General features: G+C 36.6%; 1 protein-coding gene across 5 annotated transcripts; it reads left to right on the top strand.

Moving 5' to 3' along the window:
• The first annotated feature begins 323 nt into the window (after positions 1–323).
• POLR2D (RNA polymerase II subunit D) lies at positions 324–24761 on the top strand. Of its 5 annotated transcripts, XR_005650369.1 has the most exons (6): positions 324–475; positions 5619–5799; positions 19672–19767; positions 20751–21082; positions 22787–22835; positions 23544–24761. XR_005650369.1 is itself a non-coding variant. In XM_039851280.1 (4 exons), exons 1-4 carry the CDS (start codon positions 382–384, stop codon positions 20827–20829), a joined length of 450 nt encoding a protein of 149 aa, XP_039707214.1. In that variant the 5' UTR covers positions 324–381; the 3' UTR covers positions 20830–23701. The 5 variants fall into 5 exon arrangements, 1 of the variants encoding a protein (XP_039707214.1); XR_005650368.1 differs by lacking the exon at positions 22787–22835; XR_005650367.1 differs by having other exon boundaries at positions 22787–24761.
• Positions 24762–26396: the final 1635 nt, after the last annotated feature.

The raw sequence follows: 26396 nt of genomic DNA, 5'->3' as shown, positions 1-26396 counted from the left end.
CAGTAGGTTCAGAATAATACACTACAAATCAATCAAAGTTTTTAAATGCTTAAGGCATTGGAAGAAATTCCACAGTGTTTTCGGAGTTACCTACCCATCAAGGGGAGTTCCCTGGTTTCTGTATCTCACCTGGTTCTTTCCTCCACCCTAGGATCAGGTGTCCTTATCCACAGTTCACAGGTGAGAAGGCTGAGGCTCAGAAAAGCCAAGTTACTGGCCCCAGGATTCGTGGCAAAGGGAGTAGTGGGGAAGAGCACGATTTCTCCCTAGCTGGTCGCAGCCTTCTCAGCCCGCTACAACGCTAGGCCCCGCCTACCCCGACGCTAGGCCCTTTCCCGAGCAGCATCCCGCGGCCCTGCGCTTCCGCTTCCGGTGTTCTGGATGGCCGTGCGGCTCCCTGCGATGGCGGCAGGCGGTAGCGACCTGCGGGCTGGCGACGTAGAGGAGGATGCCTCACAGCTCATCTTTCCCAAAGGTGGGGTCTGGGGCTGCCAGACGGTGCCGCCATTTTGCGTAGTCACCACAGGCCCGGCGTCGCACCGCGCCTCGTTTAAGGCCCGGCAGGCCCTCGGCGCCGCGGGAATCAGGGAGGAGGGCCTGCAGACCTGGGAGGGACCGGGCCGCTCCAGCTCCGTGCACGGAAAAGGGTGCTTGGCGCCCTCGCCGCACTGCCCTTGCGCGGCGCTGTCTCCCTGCTTCAGTAGTTTATTTTCTCTGAGAGACTGCGAAGTGCTGGAGAGATGGGTCAGAGATAAGCAAAGCGGCCACTAACGTGGTCAGTAAAATACTGATATAATAGAGAAAAGCGTCTAGCGTGGACTGAACTCAGCTTCCATTTGTGTAGAAGTGGCTGGGCGTTTTAAAGGAATAGGGAGGGGTGGTGAGCGGGCCTTAGAAGGATGTGAACAATTACAAAAAGTGGTAATGTGGGTGGGTCCATTTGAAACCCATTTGGGTGTATCGCCTGTAGCTTATGGAAGTTAGGTTCCTAACCTCCCTTAACCCGCCCTCTGTTGACTGGAACGAACAGTAAAATGTTTTGGCAGCTTTCAGTTTTCACAGGCAGGCGCTTTGAAAGAGCTAGGGTCATCCTAGGATTGCAGTCTTAAGCTGTTAGAAATCATGTTGGTGTTTTATTCAAGTTTTTATGGGCCAAAGTTGAGGCCTAGTCGAGAAGGGAGCTCAGAGGAGCCTGGCTAGAGTTTGCTTAAGGAGAGAATCTTTGTCAGATGGCCTCAACTAAAGCACATTTTCTGTCAGGGAATTTCCTCTGTGCAGTGTGATGTCCTTTATTTGTAATTTATAAACTCAAAATAAGCAGAAAGTTTAAGATCTTAAAATACCGTATCTTAGAGGTACTGAAAAACAAAGTAAATGGAAACCTTAACGATACTCTCCTGATTTAAAAATTATATCCACAATAAAGAGTGAAACTTCACACCCTTGCATCCAGTGGAAACTACTGTAAACAGTTTAATGCCTATCCTTCCAAACTAATTTTCTGCTTATTCATATATATATATACATATACACATATACTTTTTCTTTGCAAAAATGGAATTATGCTATAGAAATCACACAGCTTTTAAAAATTCTGATGCTATATTGTATAGAAATGTGCTATTTTAAAGGACTAGATAGTACTTAATGGTCCTACCATAATATAGTTTATATATTGATAGACATACAGGTTGCTTCCAGTTTTTTATTTCCTAGACTCAAATGCAAATATTTCACTGGATAACTTCACAGAAGTTTTTGGCATAATGGAAATATACATTTGTTTCTTTTTTAAGGTGTAATAACTAAGAAGGAGATGGTTTTTTTAATTTTATGATAAATTGAGTTCGTTTTTTGTATTTGGGTTTTGTCTAGGTACTACTTTTTATTTAGTTTTTTTTTTTTTACACTCCAAAAATACTTGTTTTGATAAAATCAGGCAACATCTGGTCTACATGAAAATTTGAGTCAGGTATAAGTAGATCGTAGATCCTATCAACTGATAGTGTGTCAGAGTTCTGAACATCTGTTATCTTTAACTTCTCAGCTCATGTAGGCATATAAAGTGTTATGTATTTTAGAATATATGTAGATCTATAGAAACAACAGTAAGTGCTTAAAAGATATGAAAAGCGTTCTCTGTAGAATGGACAGTAAACAAACATAATATTAATTGCAGGACTGAAAGAATGGAGACCACTGAAAGCTTTTGAGTACTTTTAGTGGTAATTTTCACAAGCATATTTGCTCACGTTGTCTTCATCTTGTGTTATAATTAATAGCAACTCTTGAAGAAATTAGTTACCTTTCTTCTCTAAAAAGGATTATATAATCCCAGTCACTCCCTTCCTCAACTAAAGAAATCCCCTAAATCATTTTGTACTAGAGAGAATAATGTACAGTATAAGAAAAGTACCTGAAATTGTCACTCATCATAAAACACCTACTAGTGGTTGCAGTTAAGAATCCTCAAGGAAATTCCTTGATAAAGTACTGGTCAAGGAATTGTTTTCCTTCTTACAGGAACAGGGATTAGTAAATTGTGGCAGTTGCTCTTAAAATACCTGCACAGAGGGAGAATAACCTGTAGATTCCCTAATCTATTTCCTTTTATTTTCTAAATAAATTATGTGTGTGTGTGTGTGTGTGAGAGAGAGAGAGATTACACTTAAAAAAGGTTGTGGTTAGCCATGAGGAAGAGTTCTTGGGTCCCTCTTCTCCATAGTTATAAAAAAAAAAAGAAGTGTTTGAAGTACCTCTTCCCTCCCCATCGATTGATTCTAAATCCTGGAAGTGCCTCCCCAGAGCTCTGTGATAGGTTGCAGGCACCACTCTCCTAGGTCCTCCAAGTCACAGTTTGGCTGCCCTGACTGTTCATTGGTTGAAAAGAGTGAGGGTGATGTGTAAATAGTACTTGGGCATTGCCCTCATTGGGGAATAGAGATGAGTGACTAGTCTCCTGGTGTCCTGAGTTCCATCTTATTATATTTCACAGGTAAATTTGTTTAGTACAGAATGGGAGGCATCTCTAACTTTTGGCAATTTTCTGGAAGCCTTAAAATCAACAAACTTGGAGGTGAACGTTATTAGTAACTCTTGTTTAGCCTCTTAATTTCCATTTTCTAAGGCTATATTAATGATGCAGCCTCAGAAGCTGAGACTGACCCACTGTTTAGCTGTTGATGCCTCCCCTGCCCCTATGTCACTTGTTGCTCTCACTTGATATTTGGGGTTATATGTCCTGATATTTAATGCTTTCTCCACTCTTTGCTCTGAGGCAGTAGTTTCTTTACCTGTACACTACTTTAGAGGTTTGGTTGGAATTAACTCTGAGGTTCATCTTGTTCAAACTGTGCTGACCTCAGGTAGAAAATAACTTTTGGTTGCCTATTATATTCAGTAATAGTGAGAACCTTTCAAATAAAAAGTTTCTTCCTACCCACTCCCTACACACTCGCTACACACACACACACACACACACACACACACACACACACACACACACACACACACACACACACACACACACACACACACACACACACACACACACACTCTGTTGTAAAAAGAGAGTGAAGCTCTCGCCACCTGGCCTGAGAAATACAAGGCATTTCTCTGATGGAGGTGTCTGTGATTTCCCCAATAGTAAACACAAACGTAAATGCCAAATTGCAAGTAATTTTGTTTTTTTCTCACTATTGCCTCTCTTCATCAATGTGGAATTAAACATGAATTCATGTTTATGAATGGTTTCTGCTCTGAGGGAACTCACTGATAAGGGAAAGGCAGATTAAAACCAACTCTAATACTTAGTATAAAGTATTAGGAACATAGACTCCTATAGGACTATGAAGGAGATATTGATTTTCCCAAGGAGATAATGGCATTTTTAACAATGTTATCCTAAAAGTATAGGGAAAGGCTGCCATATATTATGGAAAAGAGCCAAGGGTTTCTTTTTCTCTTTTAAACTTACTTTTTAAAAGTTGCTTATAAGTATTCTTTCTAGTCAAGAGGATTATTTTAAATGTATCAAGGGCAAGAGATTTGCATCATGGTAAATATTTGAATTAGGTTTAATCGATAAACTACCTTCGACTGTGAAATCTAGAGGGTAGGGGCTTCTAGATGCAAACCCAGTTCCTAGTACATAATAGGCAGTGACCTGGTGAATGAGTAAATAATAGATTTGTGCAGGTACAAAAATAGAACTTGGGGTACATTATTACTATGTGTTTCCAAACACTTGGCCCTCTCCAATATTAATAATTGTTAAAATTGAGAGTATATTCACAAATAATATATCCGATAAGGGGTTGATATGCAAAATATATAAGGAAAACATATAACTCAATAACAAGACAATAAACAAGCCTATCAAAAAATGAGTGGAAGACATGAAAAGACATTTCTCCAAAGAAGGTACACACAGATGGCCAACAGACATGAAAAGATGATCAACATCACTAATCAGGGAAATGCAAATCAAAATTACAATGAGTTATCACCTCACACCTATCAGAATGGCTATTATCAGTCAACAAATAACAGTTGTTGGCAAGGATGTTGAGAAAAGGAAACCCTTGTGCACTGTTGGTTGGAATGCAAATTGGTGCAGCCACGATGGAAAATAGTATGGAGGTTCCTCAAAAAACTAAAACGATCTACCATACGACTCAGCAATTCCAATTCTGGGTATTTATCTGAAGAAAGCAAAAACATTAATTCGAAAAGACATGTGCACCCCTGTGTTCACTACAGCGCGATTTACAATAGCCAAGATCTGGAAGCAACCTAGGTGTCTATCAATAAATGAATAAAGAAGATGTGGTGTGTGTGTATATGTGCATACACACAAGGGAATATTATGCAGCAATAAAGTGAAATCTTGCCATTTGCAATAACGTGGATAGGTCTAGAGGGCATTATGCTACGTGAAATAAAGACAAATACCATTTGATTTCACTTATGTGTGGAATCTAATAAACAAATGAACAAACAAAAACAGACTCAGAAACAAAGACCAAAGAGATGGTTGCCAGAGGGAAGAGGGATGGGGGGTTAAGTGAAAAGGATGAAGGGGAGTATAGTCAATATTACAGTAAGTTTGCACAGTGACCGATGACTATTAGAATTAGTGGATGATCACATTGTATAAAAATGTTGAATTCCTATATTGTATACCTGAAACTAATATAACTAATATTGTATACCAACTAGAAGTTTTTAAAAAGTCAAAAGAAATTGAGAGTATAGTATTAGTATTATGGAAGTAAAAGATTATTAGCTTATATGAGCGAGGGAAAAATAATTGTTTGTTATGTTCCATTTTGAAATGGAACATAATTAGGATAATGATGTGTCATTATTTAATAGCATGTCTACGTCAGGTTCTTTGATGTCAGAAACTCTAGCCCAAATGAACTAAATTTTAGAATCTCAAGAACTCTACTGTGACTTGTGATACACAAGTCTGGGTGAAGGTAAAGTGGGATATGAAGCCCCTGGATTTCTTCAGGGACAGAGACTTGCTGTTAGTCTCAAAGGCAAAAATCAACATTTAGCAGTTGACTTATGAAGGAATATTTTCATCTGACATTTATGCTTCTCATAAATAGAGTTTGAAACAGCTGAGACACTTCTAAATTCAGAAGTTCATATGCTTCTGGAGCATCGAAAGCAGCAGAATGAAAGTGCAGAGGATGAACAGGAACTTTCTGAGGTCTTCATGAAAACTTTAAACTACACAGCCCGTTTCAGTCGTTTCAAAAACAGAGAGACCATTGCAAGTGTGCGTAGGTGAGTGCTAAAAGAAAGTTTTTATTTATTCATATTATTGGACATCTTTGGGCAGAATGTTGTTTCCTCCCTGTCCCCCATATCTTCTATAGGATTATTGTATGTACAATAATTTTTTGGGTCAAAAATCTAAAAATTTAAAAGGCCAGTTTTCTTTCTAGTTGCCTTCTCTCATACCCCAAAACCCAGTTAGCTCCTTGCAAAGTAACTACTCTTAGCAGTTTATTGTTATCCCTTCACATCTTTTCTACTCATTCATTCACAAATATATTCATCCCTATAAAAAACACATAGCATTGTTTTGTAGATTTTTTAAAAATAAAGTGGGCTTATTTATGAATTATTCACCTGAAATGCCTTAGAGATCTTTATAAATTAATAAATACATTTCAAAGGAGACTGGGCAAAATGAAGTAGATGATAAAAGCTTCATTCTTCCAACCAAATGAAAGTTGAGATGGAAACACGGAGCAAACAGCAAGCAGGGTTGCCTTGGATCTAGATGAACAGAAGCCCTACAGCTAGGGAGAGAAATAAGAAATCACCCTGCAACAATTGAAGGTAGGAGGGGGTAAAGATGCGAGGCTACAGGTTCCCGAGCAGCTGAATAGGACAGAGGCTATGGCAGCTACAGACTCTAGTTAAAGGGGCCTTGTCTGCGACCAAACTTTCCTGGTGACTGACTTGCTCTCTCTGAGTACCAGCACTGGGTTGGCTGCTTGGGCGACACCAAGGACTTACAGGGGGATGCTGAGTTGTCAGAGTGAGGGGCAGAGGCAAGACTTTCTCCCAGGTGGTATCCATTGTTCCCTGTTGAGCCCTCCCCGCTCCCAGTGTGCGAATGCAGCACCACCATTGCAGAGATGTCGTCAAACTGGATGACAGAAGTTGCTCTATCCAGAAGATTCCCTGAAACTCCACCTCTTCCAACTTGTGGTCCTACCCAATTCACATCCACTTGTTCCTCGGTGAGTCCTGTACCACTTGCTGAGCAGCTCTAAGACTCATGCTGGTGGCAGCTGACCTCGGTTTCTGGCGTGGCTTCTTGAGGCAACTGTAAGCACAGTATCTGTGGATTGCATGCTGAATCTAACAGGTGGTCCCAGAGCGGCACAGCCTGGGGCTAAACTTGGCCTGCAGAAGAACCCCTCTCAGGATGGTGCTGTTGGACACTTAATACACAAAGCCATGCTAATAAGACCAGGAGACTTAGGAACTTTGCTGAGCACACAGAAACAGACACAGAAAGGCAGCCAAAATGGGAAGACAGAGAAGTAGAGACCATATAAAAGAACAGAACATAATAACATAGATCAAGGAAAAATGGAGTCATGAATCTCACAGATGCAGAGTTTAAAACACTGGTTATAAAGATGCTCAATGAAATTATGAGAAGTGTAGATGAACTCAGAACTTTAAAAAAGAGATTGAAAACATAAAAATGGAAATGGAAATTATAAAAGAGAACCAGTCAGAAATGAAGAATACATTATCAGAGATGAAGAGTATATTAGAAGGAGTCAACAGAATGGATGAAGAAGAGAATCAACCACCAATACAGAGGATGGGGAAATCAAGGACACCCAATCAGAATGTCAAGAAAAAAGAAGCCAAGACTATAATAATAATTTAAGGAGCCTATGGGACAAAATTAAGTGTAACAACATCTGTGTCATAGGAGTACCTGAAGAGGGAGAACAAGAAGTTGAAAATACATTTAAAGAAATAATGATGGAAAACTTCCCTAACCTGGTGAAGGAAATAGACATACAACCCCAGGAAGTTCAGAGAGTCCCCCAAAAAATGAACCGAAAGAGGCCCACACCAAGACATATAATTAAAATGCCAAAGGTTAAATACAAAGAGAGAACCTTAAAAGCAGCAACAGAAAAGCAGTTACCTACAAAGGAGCATCCATAAGACTGCCAGCTAATTTCTCAAAAGAAAGTTTGCAGGACAGAAGTGCTTTGTCACAAAATATTCAAAGTGTTGAAAACTCGGGATCTACAACCAAGAATACTTTTTCCAGCAAACCTATCATTTAGAGTTAAAGAACACATAAAGAGCTTCCCAGACAAAAATAAGCTCAATAACAACAACAAAAAACCGATCCAATAAAAAAAAAATGATCAGAGAACCTGAATAGACACTTCTCCCAAGAACACATACAAATAGCCAACAAACATGAAAAGATGCTCAACATCTGAAAACCACTTTGAGATACCATCTCACACCTGTTAGAATAGCTATAATGAACAGGTCAAGTAATAAATGTTGGAGAGGATGCAGAGAAAAAGGAACCCTCATACACTGCTGGCATGCAAATTGGCACAGCCATTATGGAAAACAATATGGAAGTTCCTCAAAAAATTAAGAATTGATGGACCATATGATCCAGCAATCCCTCTACTGGGTATTTACCCAAAGGACTTAAACTCATATCCTAAAAGATATTTGCACACCGATGTTCATAGCATTATTCACAGTGGCCAGGACATGGAACAACCGAAGTGTCCTACAATAGGTGATTGGATAAAGAAGCAGTGATACATATATACAATGGAATATTACTCAGCCATAAGAAGAGATGAAATACTGCCATTTGTGACAACATGGATGGACCTTGAGATAATCATGCTAAGTGAAATAAGCCTGACAGAAAAAGTTGAAAATCACATGATATCACTTCTATGTGGAATATAAACCCATATGTAAACAAACATGACAAACAAACAGAGACTCATGGACATGGATAATAGACTAGTGGTTACCAGAAGGTAGTGGGGGAGGGATGAGGAGGGAGGTAGATGGGGTAAAAGGAGTCAAATAAGTGGTGCCAGAAAGAAATCTAACTATGGGAGGTGAATGCAAAATGCAATATATATAAGCCTTACTGTTAAGTTATATACCTGAAATATATGGGATTTCGTTAACCAATGTCACCATTAAAAATAAATGAATGGAGTTTTTCGGAAAACATGGCAGAGTGAGAGATGTCCTCAGATCTCTCCCCTTGAAACAACAATAAGTTGAACATCTAAAACTGAACAAAAAACACCCAAACTGCACACCAGCACGTCTGAGCATGGGATCTGTGCATAAAAACTACCAAAGGTCAGAACCCCAGGTGTCGGGGGTAGACTGAGAGAAATAAAGAAGCTGCCTCCCACAGCTGCCAGAGCTCCCTGCAGGAGGAGGGGCTGGGGAAGAGGTGTGGAGACTTCCCTGAACAACCCTGCCTGGAAGTGCTGGGACTTCTTCGCAGACGGCAGCAGAGTCCAGTCATCAGGGCAGAAAGCAGAGAAACGGGACGGAGCTGCAGAGAAACAACAGTTGATTTTTATCGGCCACAGTTGCAAAACTGAGGTAGAGCCACAGCCCCCAGCTCCCAACCCAGAGGGCCCCTCCCCCCATTCCCTCCAAGACTAATCACCGCAGAGCCCCAGGGGAATCTAAGCAAATGTTACCAAAACCGATTGCTAACACTGACAGGAACTGAAACTGAGAGTAGCTAGTATGATTAAATTTCTAAAAGAAAATAAAAGAAAAAAAATTATTTAGGCTTTATATAAAGCAAGGATCCAAGAAATTTAGACGCCACCTACTGGAAACAAGAAAAGCGCCTTCTTTGTAGCAGGCTAAAGAGAGACCTTTATGTAATATCTTTCTGGAAAAACAGCAGAATACACTTCCATTAATGCCCAGATGGAGATAGTCCATTAAACACCATGAACAACCAAGGTGACAAGGCATCTGAGAAAGAGAGAGAAAAATCTCCAGAAAATAGGCTTACAGACATAGCAATATGCAACTTAAATGACAGAGAATTCAGGATGGTACTTCTGAAAAAACTCAATGAGATCCTATGTGAGTCATATCAACAATTTCAGGAATTGAAAAAACAACTAGATGAGCAGAGCAAATAGATTGAAACCCTCAAGAATGGATCTTCAGGAGATAACACACTGCAAGAGATGAAAAATGAAATAGCAAGCTTGGGAAATACAGTAGACCAAATGAAGGAAAAGATCAGTGATATCGAAGACAGAAATCTAGAAATGCATCAGAAGGAAGAAGAGAGAAACTGAAGAATGAAAAATAATGAAAGAGAAATACAAGAACTAGCTGATACCATCAGGAGAGGAAACATAAGAATAATAGGCATTATCAAAGGTGAGTGAAAGGAACAGGGACTAGAAGCATTTTCAGACAAATAGTGGACAAGAATTTCCTAAATCTAAGGAATGAGCTGGAGCTTGGAATTCAAGAAGCAAAAAGAACACCCAATGATCTCAACCCAAAAGGCCTTTACTAAGACACATTGTATTAAAGTTATCAAAAATCAGTGACAAAGATAGAATTCTCAAGGCAGCCAGGGAGAAGAAAACAGTAACTGATAAAGGAAAACCCATTAGATTATCATTGGACTTCTCAGCGCAAAACTTACAAGTCAGAAAGGAATGGAATCAAATATTTAAACTATTAAGTGAAAGAAACTACCAGCCTAGAATAATTTATCCAGTTAAGCTCCCCTTTAGATACAAAAGAGAAATAAAGACGGTTACAGACATGCAAAAATTGAGGGAATTCTCCACTAAAGACTTGCACTACAGGAAATGCTGAAGCTGACGGTCAGCTCACCTAAAACCAAATAACAACAACAAAAAAATACACGATTAGGAGTAAAGTGACTATCCAGGAAATAGAAGCAGAGGAGTGCAATCTTTACTAAGAATAGGGCATTACAAGCTTAAATAATAAGAGATCTGCTATAGCAATACTAATGAACATTCAGCATACATAAGAACAAATTGAAACAACAATGACAGAAAAGGGGAGGATTCAAAGATGCAAATTCGCAAAGGGGAATGGAGATAAGTCACGCGCAGAAGAAAATGTACGACTATATGTGTATATATAACTATCCTTTTCATATTCATAATGGTAACCACATACCAAAGATTCAGAGCTGAAGTATATAACATAAAACGAGAACTAGAGGCAAAACCCACAAAAGCCAACCAAAATAAAGGAAACAAAAACAAAAAGACAAAGAAGCAATGGCAACACCAAGCTACCAGAAAGCAAAAGAAAAATGACTATAAGACCTTACATTTTAATAATCACTCTCAATGGAAATGGACTGAACTCACCAATAAAAAGGCACAGAGTTACAGAATGGATCAGAAAACAAAACCCAACCAAGCGCTGCCTCCAGGAGACACATCTCAATTCCGAAGACAAATATAGACTCAAAGTGAAAGGATGGAAAATGATTTTTCAAGCAAATGGCATTCAGAGAAAAGCAGGAGTAATGGTATTAATGTCAGATGAAATAGACTTCAAAATAAAAAAGGTAAAGATACTGAGGGACACTTCATAACGATAAAGGGAATCATGCACCAGCAATACATAACACTTATTAATATCTATGCTCCCAAATGGGGAGCCCTAAAATATGTAAAGCAATTACTAACAGAACTAAAGGGAAAACAGACTGAAACACTTAATTACCTGACTGTCAGATATGGACAGATCATCCAAACTGAAAATCAATAAGAAAATAACATCCCTGATGACACATTAGACCAACTGGACGTATTGACATATGCAAAGCCTTCCATTCCAAAACAGCTGCTTATACATTCTTCTCTAGTGCACATGGAACATTTTCAAGAATCAGCCATGTACTGGGACACAGATAGAGGCTCAACAAATATAAGAGGGTTGAAATCATACTAACCATATTCTCTGATCATAATGCTTTGAAACTAGAGATCAACTGCAAAAGGAAATCAGGAAGAACCACAAATACATGGAGATTAAATAACATGCTACTGAAGAATAATTGGGTCAGGGAAGAAATGAAAAGAGAGATCAAGAGATACATAGAAACGAATGATAACGATAATACAACATATCAAAACTTTTGGGACACGGCAAAAGCAGTCATAAGAGGAAAGTTCATATCATTACGGGGCTATCTCCAAAAACAAGAATGAGCCCAAATAAATAACCTAACGCTTCATCCAAAAAAAACTAGAAAAGGAAGAACAAATGAGGCCCAAAGTCAGCAAACGGAAAGAAATAATCAAAATTAGAGCAGAAATAAATGAAATTGAAAACAAACAAAAGAAAAAATAAATACAAAAAAGAGCTGGTTCTTTGAGAAGGTTAATAAAATTGACAAATCCCTGGCTAGACACACTAAAGAAAAAAGAGAAAGGACACAGACAAACAAAATGAGGGATGAAAGAGGGGAAATTATGACTGACATCGCAGAAATACAAAGGATCATACAAGAATACTATGAAAAAGTATACAATAACAAACTTACTAACCTAGAAGAAGTGGATTAGTACTTAGAAAAATACAACCTTCATAGACAGAATCAAGAAGATCTGGGAAATGTAAATACACTGATCAGCAGTATGGAAATCGAAACAATCATCAAAAACCTACCAAAAAGTAAAACTCCAGGACCAGATGGCTTCACCAGTGAATTCTACCAAACATTCAAAAAAAGGTTTAATTCTGTTCTCCTCAAATTCTTCCAAAAAATCAAAGAGGAGTCAATACTTCCCAACTCATTTTATGAAGCCAATATTAATCTGATGCCCAAACCTGGTAAAGATAACACAAAAAATAGAAAACTACATACAGACCAGTATCTCTCATTCTAAATAAGATACTAGCGAACCAATTACACCAACGTATTAAAAAGATTGTACACCACGATCAAGTGGACTTCATCGTAGGGTCACAGGGATAGTTCAACATACGCAAATCAATTAATGTGATACACCACATAAACAAATTAAAAAATAAGAATCGTGATCATATCAATAGATGCAGAAAAAGCCTTCAACAAGATATAGCACCCATTGATAATAAAAAACACTTAATAAAATCAGCATAGAAGGAAAGTACTTTAACATAGTAAAGGCCATCAATGACAAACCCTCAGCCAACATTATACTTAATGGTGAAAAACTAAAATCCTTCCCTCTAACAGCAGGAACAAGGCAAGGCTGTCCACTATCGCCACTGTTATTCAATATACCAGTGGAGGTCCTAGCAAGTGCAATCAGACAAGAGAAAGATATAAAAGGCATCCAAATAGGAAACGAAGAAGTCGTACTGTCACTATTTGCAGATGACATGATTCTCTATATAGAAAACTCTAAAAACTCCACAAGAACACTGCTAGAAACAATAAGCAAATACAGTAAAGTTTCTGGATACAAAATCAACGTTCAAAAATCCATAGCGTCCCTACACTCTAACAATGAAGTGTCAAAATAAGAAGTGGAAAAAATAATTCCTTTTGCAATTGCCGCAAAAAGAATCAAATACCTAGGAATAAATCTAATGAAACATGTGAAGGACCTATATAATGAAAACTAGACCCTATTAAAAGAAATCGAAGAAGATACAAAGAATGGATCAGAAGAATCAACATAGTTAAAATGACCATATTACCTAAAGCATTATAGAGATTTAATGCAATCCCCATCAAAATCCCATTGGCATTTTTAAAGAAAATAGAACAAAAAAATCGTCAGATTTGTATGGAAGCACCAAAGACCTTGAAGTGCCAAAGCCATCCTGAGAAAAAAGAATGAGGCTGGAGGCATCTCTCTGCCTGACTTCAAATTATACTACAAAGCAGCAGTAATCAAAATGGCATGGTATTGGCAGCAAAACAGACACATGGACCAGTGGAACAGAATCAAAAGACCAGAAGTAAACTCATATTTATATGGGCAAGTAATTTTCAACAAAAAAGCCAAAACATTCAGTGGAGAAAGGAAAACCTCTTCAATAAATGGTGCTGGGAAAACAGGAAGGCCACCTGCAAAAGAATGAAACTAGACTGTTGTCTATCACCACACACCAAAATTAACTGAAAATGGATTAAAGACCTGAATATAAGACCAGAATCAATAAAATGTGTAGAAGAAAACATAGGAATGAAACTCAAGAACCTTGGACTTAAAGGGGATTTTATGAATTTGACCTCAAAAGCAAGGGAAGTAAACACAAAAATAAATGAATGGGACTACATCAAACTAAAAAGCTTCTGCACAGCAAAAGAAACTGTCGCAAGGTAAAGAGACAGCCATCCGAATGGGAATATATATTTGCAAGCAATGCGTCAGATAAGGGCCTAATATTGAAAATATACAAAGAACTCATATGACTCAATAACAACAAAAAAACAAATGATCCAATAAAAAATGGGCAGAGGATCTGCACAGACACTTCTTTCTAGAGGACATACAGATGTCAGATGTCCAACAAATATATAAAAAGATGCTCAACCTTGCTAGCTATTAGGGAAATGCAAATCAAAACCACAATGAGATACCATCTCATACCTGTTAGAATAGCTATAATCAACAGGACATGTAATAACAAATCTTGTAGATGATGCGGAGAAAAAGTAACCCTCATACACTACTGGTGGGACCACAAATTTGTACAGCCACTATGGAAAACAGTATGGAGGTTCCTCAAAAAACTAAGAATTGAGCTACCATATGATCCAGCAATCTCTCTACTGGGTATTTACCCCAAGGACTTAAACACATATCCGAAAAGTGATTTGCACACCAATGTTTAAAGCAGCATTGTTCACAGTGGCCAGAAAGCAACCAAAGTGTCCTAAGGTAGATGATTGGCTAAAGAAGCTGTGATACATATATACAATGGAATATTACTCAGCCATAAGAATAGATGAAATACTGCCATTTGCAACAATGTGGACAGACCTCAAGATAATCATGCTAAGTAAAATAAGCCAGACAGAAAATGTTGAAACTACATGCTATCACTTATATGTGGGATATAAACCTAAAAGCACCAAATGAACAGGACAAACAAAGAGAGACTCAGGGACATGGAGAATGGACTAGTGGTTACCAGAGAGTAGAGGGTCGGGGAGGAGGTGAGCAGTAGATGGGGTAAAGGGAGTCAAATATAGGAGGTAAGGGTAGTGTGGAGTGGATAAAGGGGATCAAACATATGGTAGCTGAAGGAAATTGGACTTTAGGTGGTAATTACACAATAGAATATATAGATGTCAAATTATAATGTACAATTGAAAATTATGTAAATATTAACCAATGATACCCCAATAAACTTAATTTAAAAAAACCTTTTTTTAAATAAAGAAGTCCCTCCATTTCCTGTAAAAAAAAATGATAATTAAAATCAATGAATGAATGAATAAAGAATGGAAATAACTAATCTATCAACAAGTACCTCAAATGGAAAAGAATTAAGTGCTCTAACCAAAAGATAGGGAGGCTGAATGGATAAGAAAAAAAGACCCCTACATATGCTTACAATAGACTCACTTCAGATTAAAAGACACACACAGACTACAAGGAAGGGGATGGAAAAAGATACTGCCTTGATGGGCCTAGAGGGTGTTGCACTGAATGAAATGGGTTGGATAGAGAAAGACAAATACCGCATGATTTCACATGTGGAATTTAAATAATAACAAAAATGGAAGCAGACTTATAGATACAGAGAATATTTCGAGGGCTACTAGACAAAAGGGAGGGTTAGGGGTATGGTGGAAAAGGGCAAAAGGATTAAGAAGTACAAATGGATAGATACAAAATAGTCATAGAGATAGAAAGTGTGGCATAAGAAAAATAGTCAACAGTGTTGTAAAAAATATGTAAGGGGAAAGGGGTACTAGATTTAGTGGAGTGATCACTTTGTGAGTTGTGTGATCTCTGATCACTATGCTGTACAACTGAAACTAATATATTGTATGCCAACTATAATTGCAAAAAACCTCATTGAATTGTACAATGTAAATATGAACGGCATATATCGAACATTTATTCTGGATCTTTATTTTACCTTTCAAAATCAAAAGGTGACTAGCTTTTAGCATTTTTTTCTAAGACTGCTTCTCAAACTGGGTTGGATGTAACCTGGGAAACCGTGACATGCTGGGGCATAGAGGAGGCCACAGCAAAAACAGCACATCTTCCTGAGTATTAATTTTACTTGATGGTAGGTGATTTAAAACGTTTCAACATTAAAGCAAATAGATACCAGCATATTATGGAATAAAACAAAAAATATATATGAATTCTTGAATTAAATTATGAGACTTAAAACCTTGCAGTTGCAGAAAGTCATTTGAGCCTATGCCCCCAAGTCATCTAGGGATACTTGTTTGCTCTACTTTGGTGAAAATGTTTGAGAAATACTGTCCTAAGGAAAAGCAGATGTTCTTCAGAGAACTATTTATTACAGCCAAAGGTAAAAAAGCAACCTGAACATTCAACAATAATTAAATACATTGCAGTGAATCCATTTGATAAACTACTATAGTGTCATTAAAATCTGTGATAGAAAATAAAACTGAAAGATGTTCACAAATGTTAAGTATGAAGAAAATGAAGATGATAAAACTATATTTGAGTATAGTGTCTGTTCTGACAAGTTTGTATGTATGCACGGAGAAAATAATGGAAGGAACTATGCAGAGCTTCCATACAAAACTAAACTATTGGACTTAAAAGATGACTTGAATAAATGAAGGTACAATTATACATTCATGAATGAAAGGTCTTTATATTATAAAAATGTCGGTTTGCCCCAAATTAATGTATACATTTATTGCCATTCTAAATCTTCAAGGGAATGGGGAGCTGAATGAAATTATCTTAAATTTGTAAGAATTGTCAGAAAGAAAATTTTAAAAGAAAAATGAGGAATTTGCCCTACAAGATGTTAAAATATATTAAAAAGTGACAGTAATTAACAGTAATTAAAATAGTAACACTTTGGCATGAGAATAGACAGTCGATCATTGGAGCAGAATAGATAATTCAGGAACAGATTCAAATACAAATTTATATAATTTTATTTGAGTCATATATAGTAAAGCTGGCACTGTAAGTTAGTAGGGAAATATTTTAAAACAAAATTGGAACTCTATATGTTATACCAAAATAAATTCCTAAGAAATTAAGGATTTGAATAAACTATGATGTATAAAAGTGCTGTGATAACATGAGTGACTATGTATATTATCTTGACCATGGTTAGCAAGACTTTAAATGTGGGGAAACTTGGTTGACTCTACTTGAATGTAAGCTTTGTGAAGGCAGGGACTTAGCCATATTCATCACTGTGTCAGTCTCATTGTAAGCACTAAATAATTAGTTGAATAAGTAAATGAATTTGTATAAATATCTTTAAACTTTCCTATATCAAATAAAATGCCATATGTAAAATGTAAATATGAATAAACTGGGAAAGGATTAATATCCTTAGATAACACCCAGTTTATAAAAATGGACTTAGTCTCTAATGGCTTGATTTGTATCAGAAATTCAAATGGCTATTTAATTTATGTGAAATAATATTCATCTTCAAGGAAGTCAAAGAAACAGTAAAATAACTAAGCAGATTTAAAAAAATTAAAAAGAATGGGAAACTTTAATGTAACAAATAGGGGAGATGGGCACTGTCATTTATTGCTGGTGGAACTATATATTGCTAAAGCCATTTTTTAATTATTTTTAAAATTGTTTATTAGATACCATTTTCCTTTTAATTTAAAACTTACTTAGTATGAATAGTTACCTTACTTTTAAATTTCATTTGCACCAAATTCAAAAATATGCAATTTGATTTGATTTATTATTACTGGGTAAAATTTTCCTCAATAATAGAGGAAACTGGGCTGGATTCCCCCAGATGTACACTGGTTATTGGGAAAAGCTGCTGAGCTGAAGTGTGTCTGCATGGAATCTGACATTGGATAGATATGTATGGTGGCCAAAACTAATCCACCCAAAAATATCTTCCATCTAAACCCTACATTGATTCTTCATGTTCTAGTAGTAACAAAAAAGTGCTAGTGCTCAAAATATAAAAATAATGAACTTCTTTCAAACACCAAAGTGAAAATTTAGCAGGACCTTTTTAAGTTAATGGCAAATAACATTGTTATATTTCTTAATTAAAACGTCTCTTTTATTTGTCTTTTATTTCTTTGGCCTCAATGTTACTTATGGCAAAAAAATGTAATTTTATAAAAATTGTATAAATATAACTTGTGGAAATTATATGCTTGGCTTAAATTTTATGATTGCTTTAAAATACTCCCAAATAAAACATTCACAGATTTCCTTGGAAATCATAGATAACAGAATGACCTCTTAATTTTACATCTTGTTTAAAGACGCTTTGAACAAGTACTTTATTAGTGCTACTCCAAGTAACTGAATTACTATAATTAGTTTTCCATTGATCTATCTAGCAATCTTGCTGAATTTATAGTTTCCATAGTTGTGTGTATATGTGCTTATGTATGTGTTGGGGGGAGGTTTATAAATCCACTTACAGTTTTCTACATAAAAGATCATGTCATTTGTGAATAAAGGCAACTTCTTCCTTCTCAGTCTGGATGCATTTTATTTCTTTTTTGGTAAAGACATTTTAGGGCATGTCTCAAAAGCCTTTCCGACAGTCATGTCTTTTGGGTAATTCTGCTTCCAGGAATTTATTTTTAGAACACAGTTATGGATCAAGTGGACAGAGAAGTATGAATTCATAATGTTGTTCAAAAAGCATTATTTAAAATGGCAAATAATTGGAAACCCTGAAATGTTTAGCAAAAGGAAATTTGATATATAAATTATGGCACAAACTTTCAGTGGAACGCGCTGTTCAAGATAGGGTTATGTGTGTACTAACATGTAAAACAGCTACTGTATTGTGGAATGAAAAAAAGCCAGTTACAGAATAATATTTGTTATGATTCTTGTTGTTTTAAAAATGTTAATATAAAGAGAGGAGAGAAGGGGATCTCCATGAAAATGTTAATACTGGTTATTTCTGGATAGGATTTCAGGTCATTGTCACCTTATTGATATGTTTTGGTATTGTTTCTAAATGAGCATGTGTTTATTTTACAAGAGTCCCTCCACATACATATATTACATTATGAACCTCTTCCCATGTAACTAGGTTTGCTTTCTTTTCTTTACAAAATGAAAATAGCTTTATTGAGTGACAAAGAGGTACAAAGCAGAATGGGTAAGTTTATATTCTAAAACATAGAAAAATGTTTGGAATGGTATACAAAGATGGTAATGTTGATTTTGTTTAGGTGGTAATATGGGTAGCTTTTTTTCTGTATTTTCTAAATTTTGTACATTAACTACTGTGCTTATAATAGGGTGATAAACAGAGTGTTTCGTTTCGGAACAGATAATTAAGATCCTCTCTGAAACCACATTTACCATAAATGAGCTCTATTTTAAGAGGCAAAGTAATGAAAATCCAAGGTATGATTTGTATTAATAGTGTTCTTTTATGCAGCTTGAACTAGAAGTACATCTAAAATAAGATGCAGTTTATACATATATTTGTATAAAGTAAGGTATGCTTGTATTTATTTATCGATTGATAAATTTAAAAGAATTTCCTCCACGTCAAATACCCAATATATTGGAACATCTAACGTCCTGTGTTTGACATAAAATTAATAGCAAAGGAAGCAAGAAAGAGTGGTAGGAAGAGCAAAGAGCAACAAAATAAATTCCTAGGGGAAACGTTGTATAGTCCTTGAGGCATATGGTGATTTTTCAAAAGTTACATTAAGGGTTCTGTGCCTGAATGTGCTCTCTTCACTTACTTTGTCTCTGCCTGATTTTGTTGTAACTTCCCATTTCCCAGCTGATTTGAAAGTGAGATTTTGCAGCCATCCTAACTATAATAGAAAGATTATAAGTGCTTTACTTTTTCTCTTCATTGCTATATTTAATCCCCTTTTTCTAGTCACTTTTTGAATTATTTGTTTTGTTTTGATTTCTTCCGTACAATCAGCTTGTTGCTTCAGAAGAAGCTTCATAAATTCGAGTTGGCCTGTTTGGCCAACCTTTGCCCAGAGACTGCTGAGGAATCCAAGGCTCTGATCCCAAGGTTAGTTACCAGTTATGTTAAGTTCTGTATGTATTGGATATATTCCTACAAGTAGAATTACTGTGTCTAAAAGATGTACGCATTTGAAATCTGCGTAGATAGCAACATTGAATGAGAGTGCCTTTTTTGACAGTGTGAAATGAAGGTTCAATAGCACAGCAACTGTTAGCAAAAATGGGGAGCAGCAGAAATTCTTATATATTGATGGTAGGGGTGCAAATTAATATAGTCACTTTGGAGAGCAATTTGGCTATATCTAGTAAAGTTAAAAATGACTATACCTCGTGACCTAAAAATCCGTTCTGGATACATGTCCTAAGAGCCACTCATAATTTAAAAGGCAACATGTATTTCAGTGTTCATTGATGCCTTGTTAGTGATAACAGAAACTGACAACAGTTTGTCAGTCAGCAGAGACTGAATAAATCATTATATGATCATATGGTGTTTATTATATAGCAGTGAAAAAATTAATGGACTAAAACAACATGGAGTAATGTTAATAAATACTGAAGTGAATTTTGAGCAAAAAAATTGCAGAAAGATACATACCACAGTGTGATGTCATTTTTTACATTGCTCCATATTGCTTTTAGATACCTATACATACAGTAAGCATAAAAATGATAAATACCCAATTTCAGATTATGGTTACTTCTGGGGAAGGGAGGGGAAGTGATTGAGATGAGGGTATATACACAGAGGCATTAATTTGTTCTTGTTATGTTTATTAAAGAAATCTAAATCAAGTAGTGATAACTGTTAGGGTTAACTTATTTTCTATACCTTTTATATGTTTAAAATACTTCATAATGTTTTTAAAAGGAAAGTCAGGAAAATGCAGTTGAAAGGTAAGAGTGTCATTGTTTAGGAATAAATGGAGAGATGGGCAAGTGGTGTTCAAATATCAGCATGTATTAAAGAAAAGTGTAGGGAACATTGTCAGTCGCTAAAACACATTTCTTTTGGTTTTCTTTTCATAGCCTGGAGGGACGGTTTGAAGATGAGGAGTTACAGCAGATTCTTGATGATATCCAGACCAAGCGCAGCTTTCAATATTAATCTCCTAACATTACTCTGCTGCTAAGAGAACCGCATCTCCAGCAGAGCACTACTGTTCCCCAGGATCTGGGGCTGACTTGAACAGAAATTCTGTTGCAGAAGACAGTTGGTCTTTTGGATACAACAGCCTAGCTTGGTCTTGGTTTAGGTTACTGTTTCAAACTTAACTGTTGGACCATGATGACCCTGTAATTTTGGAGAGGGCTCATAGGGGCCGCCTGTTGCTTCCTGAGCTTGCCTTTAGAAGAGTGAGGTGGGTTGATGTCCATGTAAGCTACGCCATTGACTACCTCATACTATGGTTCAAAAATACTTTAACAGCTAAACATTCTAGCTTTGATTTTTCTGAAAGGAAGTATGCCTGTTTTTTTCACACTTTGAGGATTTTTCTTTGGAGTACTTATTGGCTGCAAATGAATTCATGATCCAAGGAAAAGTTTGAGGAAAGAACAAAGTTGGCTTTAAAGGTCAAGATAGTTTTATATCAGCTGCTGACTAAGGCAAAAATAAAATATTCTTGTCTTTATAAATTCTTTCAGTTTCTCATATGACATGGTTTCTCAGTCACCAATATTCTTGATCAGTATTTAAAGGAGATGATAATTATTCCTCAGTTTTAAAAATTGAAGGAAATAATCTTTTCATCCTTGGGCAACTTCACTTTAAGACTCATCAGTGTTCTCAGTTGGGAAATGTGAATGATAATAGTATCTATTCCATAGGTATTTTGAGAAAATCTTATGAGAAAATGATTAAAAACAGCCTATTGGTGTCTGGCATACATTATGTCCCAATAAATGTTAGATATTATTATTAGGCTCAGTAGATGAGCACGTATACATAGGTGATAAATCAGCTTCATAGAAATTAGTGCAAGAATTTGGTAGCATATCAACTGATATTGGTATGAGACAAAACAAAAATTGCTTACTCCTTAAGTCTGCAGAATTCTTTTAAGAAAAGTAGTTACATGTGCAGGTTGGCACCAAGCAGTAGAATAGAATAGACGTGGAAGACAGACCTGAGTTATAATCCAGGTGTGTGTGCTATCTTGCAAGAGCAGTGCAGTGCCACCATCTTCACTGGTGTGCCCACCTGTACATGCCAGGAGTCTGAGCTATATGAGAGTGTGGAAGTATGTAAAGAACCTGGCATACAATTAGGCACAAATAAATGGTAGTAAGATGATTAGAAGCAGATTTTTTAAAATAACTCGTACTAGGGAATTACTTGTAAAAGCAACCTCATGCTCTGTTCTGGATTCAAAGCCTAGTGAACACATTCTGCTGGATAGCAGCTCACTGTTTAATCATCAGGAGACCCTGCAAAATCTTTAATCATCTGTGAAATATTGTTTGGCTCATTTCACTTTGCATGGCACTTAATAGGTACTTATTAGTAAATGAATTAAAACACATTTTCAGAAGGGTCAATGTGGAGCTGCAGGGAAAGCAAGAATACCTGAAATAATAAAATTGGAGGAGAGGGTTGAGGTGGTAGAGAAACAGCTCAGAAGACACCAAGGAATTTGGAAAAGACAAGGCAAAGCTGTCCAACAGAACTTTCTGCAAGGAAGAAATAATCTATATCTGGACTGTCCAATATGGTAGCTGCTAGCCACATGTAGGTATCAAGCACTTGAGGCTAGTATGACAGAGGAACTAAATTTAAAATTTTATTTTTAATTAGTCAGATATACCTAGTAACTACTATATTGGACAGCACATCTATTAGTTCCCAAGACAAATGTCCTGCAGACCATTGAAATCTAAAAGGATTTCAGCAAGATTAACAGCATTCACAAAAGCAGCAGTAATAATAGGGGACCATTAATCCAAATTTGGTCCCCAAATTTCTGAAGTCTGAAGTATATCATTTTCTATACATCATTGAGTCTAATTTTTCTAATATAAGTTCTATTTTTAAAAATGTGCCTCTTCTCTGCTGATGCTCATAGACAAAATTATGAAACCTGTTTTAAGAAAACATCTGGAAATAGCAAAAAGGTAAATACTTCATCTTTTGATAAGAACCTTGCTTAATTTTGCCTTTTCTGTAGGCTGGTAACTTTTATGTTGAATGTAAAAACCCCAAGATTTATCATCTTTTAAGGCTTCAGTATTCATATTTTGTAATTCTAATAAATGTGGTCCAGGCACAGGATATTACCAGATTAATGGACTGATGTCCTTTTAAATTCAGACTAGCCTCTATCTCCTGAGCCATATCAACACCAGCCTGTGGCCACACATCCTAAATATATTGTCTTTGTTAATAGAGAACTTAACAGTTCTCCATCTTCAAAGCAACCGAAGTTGTGAGATATTTGGAAAACAATATTTTCTAAATAGTGATGGAAGAAATAAAAAAAGATGGAAAGACTCTATTATGTAAAAATTAACTGTAGAATCACTAAAAGCAATCAACAGCCTGATAGAATTTATAGCAGAGAGCACAGGCAATAGGTGTAAATGTTTATTATATAAAGAACTTTCAAAAATATTAAGACCCCAATTTAAAAACTGTCAAAGGATACAGACATAAATTACATCCGGTTTCCAAGTTAATGGGTAAAAGTTGACCATAGTTTTCAAAGTTAATGGGTAAAAGTTGACCATAGTTTTCAAAGATTTCAAGTGAGGTGATATTTTTCTTATAAAAATTGTACAAAAAATGAGCGTGTTGCCATTTAATGAGCAATTTCTTTGTGTCAGGTGCTGTTCTGTACACATGAGGATACAGAAACAAGTCAGGATGTGAGCTGTCAAGAGTCCACCTTTCACTGAGAGGACAGCCCTTCAAGTTCCTGGCTTTATTTAGGGGCTAAGCCTCAGTGGGGCAAATAAAACATACTTCTTGTTTACCATGTTAACTGTTTCTTTTTCCAGTCTTCCACTGGAGTTGAGCAAGTATTGCCTTTGTCTTCCTTGTACTCTTTTAGAAGTGATACCTTCTATATGTTTTTAGAAGTTACCCTTAAATTTGAACACTCAATTGTCTCAATGAAGTCTTACCCTCTTAGGTAATACAAAGGACCATGGGATGCTTTAATTTTAATCAAATGTCATTCCCCCAAATCTCCCCGCCTTTCTTGCTATTTTTATCCAGGACTTTAGTTCAATTACCCTCAACAAACACATACACACGTTAGTTGTTTTATAGTCAATGCATAGATTTACCCACATTTTTACCAACTTATTTGCTCAGTGTTGCTGTCTGCACCCCTCCTTCCTCCTGGATTCAGTTTTCTTTTTCACAAAGATTTTCCTTTGGTAGTTTTTTTAATCGGGTGTAAAGGGAAACATTCTTAGCCTTTCTTTGGCCAAATATGTGTTTCACCCTCATTTTGAATAGTAATTGCAGAATTCCATATTCTACATAGGTGTTAACTTCCTAGAGTACTTTGAAAATACTATTATTCCATTGCCTTGTGACCTTTATTATTGCTGGTAAGAATTCTGACAGTCTTAATCCTGTTCCTTTGTAAATAATCTGTTGTTTCTAATTGTTTTTGTGATTTTCTTGTTTTTTGTGTTTTACAATTTCACTACAAGGTGGTGAGTGATGGATTCATTTTTATTTGGGGGGAAATTTGTGCTACTTCTGTGTGTGAATTCATGTCTATGATTTGGGACAGTTCTTAGTCATTGTCACTTTACTGCCGTTTCTTTGCCATTGTTGCTCTTCTTTATTGACTTTTATTAGATCTATAATTGACTTTCTTATTCTCTCTATATCTTCAGCTTCTCATATTTTTCATCTCTTTATCTCTCAATGCTATATTTCGAATGAGTTTCTCAAATCTATTTAATCACTAATTTCCTCTTCAGCTATGCCTAATCTGCTCTTTAATGTGTCCAGATTTTTTTCACAGCTTTATTGGGATATAATTTACATACCAAAAGTTCACTCATTTAAAGTGTACAAATTAATGGTCTTTAGTGTGTTTGCTAAATACACCATCACAACAATTTAAGTTTAGAATGTTTCATCACTCCAAAAGGAAACCTCACACCTGTTAACAGTCACTTCCCATCCCGTTTCCCTTGTTTCCATACCCCAGCCCTATCCAGTGAGTACTCCCGACCAATAACTACAGTTTTCTATTTCATGATTTTCAATTCAGTGTTTTCCAAATTAACCTTTTTTTTTTTCCCAGTATCATCATGGTTTCTTTTATAATTTTAAATATTTTTTATATTCTTTTTCATACTGGTTATCTCAACTTTTTGGTGTATGTTCTTCATTGGCTTTGTAATTATTTTGATCTTTCACAGAAATTGCTTTTACTGTGGAAATGTGCCTGCATTGTAGAATTATTTCTACAGAGAGGTTTGCATTTCTCCCAAATCTGTAGTGTCAATGGCCTGGGCCTATTTCTTATTATAATTGGTCAGCTTAGGGATTCCTACACTATATGAGCAGTGTGAATTTTAATGCAAACCCACGCATGGCACAGGTTTCAGATTTGATTTCTCAGAGGAGGTTTTTTTTTTTTTTAACTCAGAGCCATGGATAGTGACAAGCGTCCTTGTCTTCCTGGGCCTGTGAGCAGAGCCCACCTTTCACTGAGGGGACAGCCCTTCAAGTTCCTGGCTTTACTTAGGGGCTAATCACTAATTTCCTGTGTTCTCAGCCCTTGAACCCAACCTGGAGGATAAATCAAAATGCTTGCCAGACAGACCTGATATTACTACCTCTCGGACTCTAATCAAGGTTGCTGTGGCATCACTTTGAACTTGACCACTGTGGCTTTCAGTTCTCAATCTGTTTCTTGCCCCTGGAAGAAACAAATTTCCCTTGGTCTCCTGAAAGTTCAATTATACATTAGCTCTTTTTTGTTTTGGTGGTAGTGGGGTTCCCCTCCAGGCACATTGTCCAGGTTCTTGATGTCTCAAACAAAGAATTGAGCAAGACACTGAAATACAGCAGAAAAGAAAAGCTTTATTAGAAGCGATAGTACACTTGTAGATGTGGAAGCTGTCCTGAACAAGAGAAGATTGGCTCAAAGGCCTGGTAACAAAGCCTTTGGAGTTTTTATCCCTACTTGCTGTGGGTGGTTACTTTTCTTAGAGAAGTGGGCTTCCTTGGTTGACAACTAAGATTGACAGGACTCGGTGATTCATCATTTGCTTTCTGTGCATATTCATTCCCAGAATTAAGTCTTATAATTATGTTAATGAACTTCTGGGTATATGCTTCATATTACAATGCTGATAAACTGAAGGTCATTGGGGTCCTTATTGCGCAGGTGTGTGTGACTGGCTGAAACTAGTACCCAATTTTCTGCTCACTTGTTTCTATGAGTTAACTTTTAGCCCCAAAATGCCTTCTATCTTGCTTAATTATGGGCAACCCCTTCTAGAATAGGATGACCTCGATGTATTTGCAGGTGGACTTGAAACCCCTTAACTAACTTTCCTGCCTCTTTTCTAAGAGCCATAAACCCCCTTATTAGTATGGATGTTGAGGGACGGGAGGTCTCTTCTGTATCTGTTTCCTGCTGAGAATGACCTAAGTCCCTACCTATTGGGGTTTCATGGAGCTCTTTCCCTCTCTGCCTTAGT

The sequence above is a fragment of the Pteropus medius genome, unplaced genomic scaffold (assembly GCF_902729225.1).
Source record: "Pteropus medius unplaced genomic scaffold, Ma_sr-lr_union100, whole genome shotgun sequence".
Taxonomy (NCBI): domain Eukaryota; kingdom Metazoa; phylum Chordata; class Mammalia; order Chiroptera; family Pteropodidae; genus Pteropus; species Pteropus medius.
The sequence above is the reverse complement of the archived record's forward strand: the minus strand, read 5'-3'. Positions and strand labels throughout refer to the sequence as shown.

Excerpts from the sequence above, each read along its gene's own strand:
- POLR2D (XM_039851280.1), top strand. The coding sequence starts at position 382 with ATGGCCGTGCGGCTCCCTGCGATGGCGGCAGGCGGTAGCGACCTGCGG. Across the intron at positions 5,800-19,671 it reads ACCATTGCAAGTGTGCGTAG|CTTGTTGCTTCAGAAGAAGC; the intron begins GTGAGTGCTAAA and ends CCGTACAATCAG. Across the intron at positions 19,768-20,750 it reads TCCAAGGCTCTGATCCCAAG|CCTGGAGGGACGGTTTGAAG; the intron begins GTTAGTTACCAG and ends TTCTTTTCATAG.